Source organism: Otolemur garnettii, unplaced genomic scaffold (genome assembly GCF_000181295.1).
Source record: "Otolemur garnettii isolate 467f Iridium unplaced genomic scaffold, OtoGar3 scaffold00005, whole genome shotgun sequence".
NCBI classification, from domain to species: domain Eukaryota; kingdom Metazoa; phylum Chordata; class Mammalia; order Primates; family Galagidae; genus Otolemur; species Otolemur garnettii.
In genome coordinates this window covers 41,965,374-41,971,768 of record NW_003852400.1, presented here as the reverse complement: position 1 = coordinate 41,971,768, position 6,395 = coordinate 41,965,374, and the positions used below count along the sequence as shown (strand labels likewise).

Sequence of the window (6,395 nt, the reverse complement as noted above, 5' to 3'; positions counted from 1 at the left end):
CAATACTGCTTGGAAAATTGCTTCTGGGTCAGGTTCATTGCAGGTTGCCACCTCATAATCCATTGCAACAAAACTTTCAAAATCTGCTCCTTCAAATTCTGCCATAGGAGATGGACTGTCCAGTGGGTCCAAACATTGTGCTCTTAGGCTGCAACAAATCCAACTTCCCTGAAACGCTTCTGTATCGTTTCTGGCTGAACTTGATTCCAAGCAGAACTGATCCAGAGTGTTCCTGATACAGCAGATGAAGTTGCTTCCCCAGGCAGACCACCTCCTCCATGGCAGGCGCTTGAGCTTGGTTGTGATGATCCCTTAGTCAAGAGGCTGGATTTTTGAGGCTCCTGTTTGTGAGATGATTCACTTGCTGGTGGCCAGGACAGTTCAGTAGAATAGACCATTTCTTCTTCATTTCTTGGTTCTTTACCCGCTTCTCAAATAGGCACCAGTTATCCACATCCATTTGATTACCAAGTGACAGGAAGTCTTTGGGTTCAGGTTCTTGAATGCTTGTAGTTTTGCTGATTGACCTCTGACCTAGGGCGTTAGTTTCTCTCCTGCTGAGCTAGTGCATAGCAGAATTGTGAAATGTTGTTTGGAAAGTTTTCTGGTCTTACATTCCTTACCCTTCACAATGAGGCTCCTGTCAGGCTTCACCTTGAAAAATACAACATTAAAGATGTCACCGTTAAAGATGTCATCATCTTTGAGCCTTTGGAGAAGTCAAGAAATTTTCTTTTCTTTTTCTTTTTTGTTTTTTCGTAGAGACAGAGTCTCACTCTGTCACCCTTGGTAGAGTGCCATGGCGTCACACAGCTCACAGCAACCTCCAACTCCTGGGCTTACGTGATTCTCTTGCCTCAGCCTCCCCAGTAGCTGGGACTGCAGGCACCCACCACAACACCCAGCTATTTTTTTGTTGCAGTTTGGCCGGGGCCGGGTTTGAACCTGCCATCCTCCGTACATGGGCCGGCGCTCTACCCACTGAGCCACAAGTGCCGCCTGAGAAATTATCTGATGAACTTTCCCACAACTTCTACTGGAACTTCACTGGATTCACCACACAAGACTTTCTGGGACATCTTATGTCACAGTTTAAGTTTCTCAAGTCAAACATTTGATTCTTGGAAATCTGCCACCCTGAATTCCTACAGGTTTTAGCAACTTCTTGGATCATTGACTGGGAGATTTGGGTATTAACTGCAACACGTTTGTTGAGCCAGATGAATATGGCTTCAGTGACAGCAGTTTCCCTCCTTTTCTGCTGTAGGTCTCTGCTTTCCTTACCATCTCTCTCTGAGTACTCACGTTTACATTTTTGGATGTTGCTAACACCAAAGTGTCCCACTGTCTTTCTTTGGCTGCTGCTTTCCAGAAAGATGTAGATCAAGCTTTTCCTTCAACATCAGCTCTTTGAGTTCTTTCCTTTGGGCCGTGATGTCTTTTTTTTTTAAATTTGGGGAACTTTATTGATGTTACATGACAAGGTGGGGCTCCCTAGGCCCCTCCCATTCTTTGGGGGGGTCTGATGTGGAAACTGTGTCAAGGGGAGATTCTCAGTGAAGTGGGGGACTGAGTAGGCAGGGGCACTCCAGCAGCTAAGGGCTGCTCTCTTCTTCTCGTGCTCTGGCTGGGGCTGGTGGTCTGGGGGGTTCTTACTCCTTGGAGGCCATGTGGGCCATAAGATTCACCACCCTGTTGCTGTAGCCAAATTCCTTATCATACCAGGCAATGGGTTTGACAAAGTGGTCATTGAGAGCAATGCCAGCCCCAGCATCAAAGGTAGAAGAATGGGTGTCACTGTTGAAGTCAGAGAAGACAACCTGGTGCTCGGTGTAACCCAGGATGCCCTTGAGGGTACCCTCCAATGCCTGCTCCACCACTTTCTTGATACCATCATATTTGGCAGCCTTCTCCAGATAGCAGGTGAGATCCACAACCAACATGTTAGCAGTGGGGACATGGAAGGCCATGCCAGTGAGCTTCCTTTCAGCTCAGGGATGACCTTGCCCACAGCCTTGGCTGCACCAGTAGAGGCAGGGATGATGTTCTAGAGAGCCCTGCAACCATCACGCCACAACTTCCCAGAGGGGCCATCCACAGTCTTCTGGGTGGCAGTGATGGCATGGACTATGGTCACAATTCCCTCCACAATGCCGAAGTTGTCATGGATGAATTTAGCCAAGGGGGCTAAACAGCTGGTGGTGCGGGAGGCATTGCTGACAATGCTGAAGCTGTTTTCGTACTTCTCGTGGTTCACACCCATCACAAACATGGGGGCATCAGCAGAAAGGGCAGAGATGATGACCCTTTTGGCAGCCCCCCCCCCCGTAGGTGAGCCCCAGCCTTCTCCATGGTGGTGAAGATGCCAGTGGACTCCTCAACATACTCAGAGCCTGCCTCACCCCATTTGGTTTTGGTGGGGTCTCACTCCTGGTAGATGGTTATGGGATTTCCATTGATGACAAGCTTCCCGTTCTCAACCTTGACTGTGCCATGGAATTTGCCATGGATGGAATCATACAGATACATGTAGATCATGTAGTTGAGGTCAATGAAGGGGGTCATTGATGGCGACAGTAGCCACTTTGCCAGAGTTAAAAGCAGCCCTGGTGACTAGGCGCCCAATATGACCAAAGGCGTTTATTCCAACCTTCACTTTTACCATGGTGCCTTGGGGATTTGGCTGGCTGCACTAGAATGGGAGGACCAGAGAGCTGCTATGATGTCTTAATTGTAAAATTTTTCTGTAATTATAGATATACCTACAATTCAGACAAGTTCTTTACATTGAAGACATCCTCACAACACGTGATAAACAACAGGATATTAGGCCTAACCAAACGTGTGATAATAATAAAATATGAAAGAAAAACTTACACTAAAGAAAAAATAATACAACTAAGGGACAAAGCCTACACAGTCTTTCCTGTGGCATAGAGTGGACTCAACTGGTAAAGCTATAGAGGGTAAATTAATTTGTGTGTCACAGTCCAAGTAGTCAAGATACATCTTACAGAGACGGTCAGTGTATAGAGATTAGTCTTTCATTGAGTATGTGTCCTGCATGTCAGGTCTATGAAAATTAAGTCAACTTAAGGAGGTGATCAGTGTAGGGAGGTGGTCAACTATGGAGGTTCTATTGTCTATTTCCTTAGGATTGTGGTGAGGATTAAAGAAGAGTATAATACAGCTCTTAGTTCAGTGTTTATCATATAATGCTCAATTGAAAAAATGAAAATATGGTTTCCCTTGATAGTACTCCCCTCTCCCTTTCCTTCCTGCTAATCCTCTCCAACGAAGACTGTTTCTCATACTTCTAAATGTCTCATGCATAAAAACTGATTTTGTGAGAAGAGGCAGGCATATTGATACCACCACCAGGACTTGACAACTTCTTACCTTGTGGGTATGATGTTTTCTCGTATGATTTCCTCTACTTTTCTTGCCACTGTATGTTAAGCTCCAAGGCACTCTACTGCTTTTTCAAATGACTATAGGACCTGGCCTGATCTTTTTTATCCTTTTCCTGCATCCACACTGATAATCCAACTTGCTGGTCACCCTGTCCCTATCTTTAGTGATCTCTACCTTGTTTTTTAAAATTTATTGATTCAGGTTCATTGAGGGTACAAAGAATTAGGTTGCACTCTTTTCATTTATTAGGTAAAGTCCCTATTATAATTGTGTCCCACGCCCAAGAGATGTACCATAAACTGTGACATCCCATTCTCCTCCCTATCCCCGCCTACTCCCTCATTCTCCTACTCCCCACCTTGTTACTAGATCATCTACTGCCTTAATATTAGAACTGAGTGCATCCGATTCTTGCTTCTCCATTCTTGATACTTTACAAAGAAGAATGTGTTCCACCTCCATCCAGGTTGATACAAGGGATGTAAAGTCTCCATCTTTTTAGTGGCTGAATAGTATTCCATGGTATATATATACCACAGTTTGTTAATCCATTCCTAGGTTGGTAGGCACTTAGGCTTCCACAATTTGGCGATTGTAAATTGAGCTGTGATAACAGTCTAGTGCAAATATCCTTATGATAAAATGATTTTTTTTCTTCTGAGTAGATGCCTAGTAATGGGACTGCAGGATCAAATGGAAGATCTACCTATTTTCATTTTGCTATCCACCAGCAGGGAAGCCCTTCAATTTTATTTATTATTGTAACAATTATATCTCAGATTTTATCTTTCACAGTGAATTTGGGATTAGCTCCTGACCTACTTTCCTGGGGGTTGATGGCCTCTCTTCTGGCCCCATTTGCTTCTATATAAGCATTTTTGGTCACCCACTTCAATGATACAGTCTCTTTAATTCTAAGATCCTATGGGCACTTGAATGTTAAAAAGAAAAACCAAATCTCCCACCCACTACCACCTTTATCTGTATAACTCAAGCCACTAACCATTGCTGAAGTAAGCCAAAAAGCCTTTCCAAGTTGTTCCCTGTGTTGTTCTAGTCCTTTGCTGTGTTCTCTATGATGTCAGTATTTTCCTTACTGTCTGCTGGTTATTTCTGTTTTCACCTGCAAATCAATGAGGGTCTTCCCATCTTAAAATATCTTTCCTCAACCTTTTATGCTTTCTCTTTTGCTTCATCACATCCACAAAACAAAATACTCTTTATTTGCTGTACCACCTTTTTATTTTTACTAACTCACTAAAATTATGATTTGTGTGTGTGCAGAAAGGTCTTAATATAGTGCCAACAGTATTTAGAACAGTCTGCTTGTAGGATTAGCTGTTGGCTGGAGCCTGTGAACTTGGCTGTTAAAAAACGTCTATTGTGTATCCTTTCTCTATAATTAACTGTAGCCTCTGATCACTGCACATCCTTCCAGTGAATTACCTAATAGGTGGATGGTTGTGAGACTTCTGAAAGTGGATTTCATTACCACCATCAATTCAAACTGTCTCAAAATATTGATGCATTCATTCAATCTAGTAGGTTTTCCTTAGTCCATGGCTTTCGTAAGATAACTCTACCCTGGCCCTCCTCACACTTCAATCACTTATTCAGCATTTACTTAATGCCTGTATGTGCCAGGCATTGCACTAGGTATGTATCAGTGAATGAAACATTCGTGGTGCAGCATATGATCCAGTGCGAGGTGACAAAAAGTGGAGAAGAGTACTGTGACATGAGTGAAAAGGGAGATCCACTTTAGTGGGACGGTCTGTAAGAGAGCACTGAACAGTAAAGTGTGCCTGGTAAATAACCAGACGCAGTGTATTACGGCAGAGAACGGCAAATGCAAATGCTTAGAAAAACTGCCTGGCATCTTCTAGGATTTAAAAAGAGCCTGGTGGCTGGTACACCATGAGAAGTGGGAGAAGAGAGATGAGTCTGGAGGGTAGCAAGGTCCTGGTCACTTAGGGCTCTGCAGGTCATGTGCAGAACTTGAAATTTTATATTAAAGACAATGGAAGGCCAAGGGACAGATAGGTTTTGAAAAGATGATTCTTCTTGGACTAAGGAGGTGTAGAAAGAATGGGAGACTCTAATTACTTATGTTCTGATTTTGAATATCAAAATTAAATTAACTTTTGAAGTTGTTTCTTTTCATGGAAATTTGGTTATAATTGGTTTTGAAACTCATTTTCTCTTTTGGGTCAAGATGGTCTAAATTTTACAGACATCAAAGAGGACTGAAAGAAGATTAGGTAGCTACACAGGAAATCACAACATTAAGTACAGATAACTATGGACACAGGCTTTGTGCTTAGGGTACAAAATTAAATAAAACATGGATAATACAAAAGAATTTATTGTAAATGTAGTGGCAAATACACTGAGAATCATCATCATTAAAAAGGAACTAGAAAATTACACGTTTAAAGTATGTGCTTTTTTCCCTCTGCCACATTTGCGCTAATGACCAGTACCAACATTTTAAGTAATGAAATACTTAATGGGAGTCCATTTTCACATAATTTTATAACTGCATCTTCATCTTAATCTTTAAAGCAGTTGACTAAGAATTTTACTTTCAATTAATATTCTCTGTTTTTATCAATTCCGTAATGATTTGTAGAATCTTGTCATCTGAGTGGAAGAAGAAAAGAAAATGATGAGTAAATGCAACCCTGGCTAACTTTTCCAACGTATACATGTGCAAGTAAGAGGCATGCTTCATTAAGATTTTCTTAAATTAGAATACCAAATGAACACCAGCAACATTCACTATAAAACTAAAGATGCCTACAAAATGCCTTTAAATGATTTTAATTATAGCTATAGTTATACTATACCTATATTAATAAAAAATTAACATTTTGAAAAAAGTTTGTATGTCTAGGCTAAGACCCAAAGAGATAATGTGATATAAATTGTTATCTCTTTATAAGGAATTCTTTCTTTTTTTTGAGACAGCGCCTCAAGCT

The 6,395-nt window shown here is 41.7% G+C and overlaps 1 protein-coding gene and 1 pseudogene across 1 annotated transcript in view; both read right to left on the bottom strand.

Annotated features, from left to right (window-relative positions):
• Positions 1 to 1,649: 1,649 nt before the first annotated feature.
• Positions 1,650 to 2,665, bottom strand: LOC100962625 (annotated as a pseudogene).
• Positions 2,666 to 5,762: 3,097 nt separating this feature from the next.
• Positions 5,763 to 6,395, bottom strand: part of DHX29 (DExH-box helicase 29) — a 55,534-nt gene continuing 54,901 nt past the window's right edge. The window contains exon 27 of the mRNA XM_003782762.3: positions 5,763 to 6,057. Coding sequence (XP_003782810.1) covers positions 6,002 to 6,057 — 56 coding nt within the window. The 3' untranslated portion in view covers positions 5,763 to 6,001. The remainder of the gene's footprint in view (positions 6,058 to 6,395) is intronic.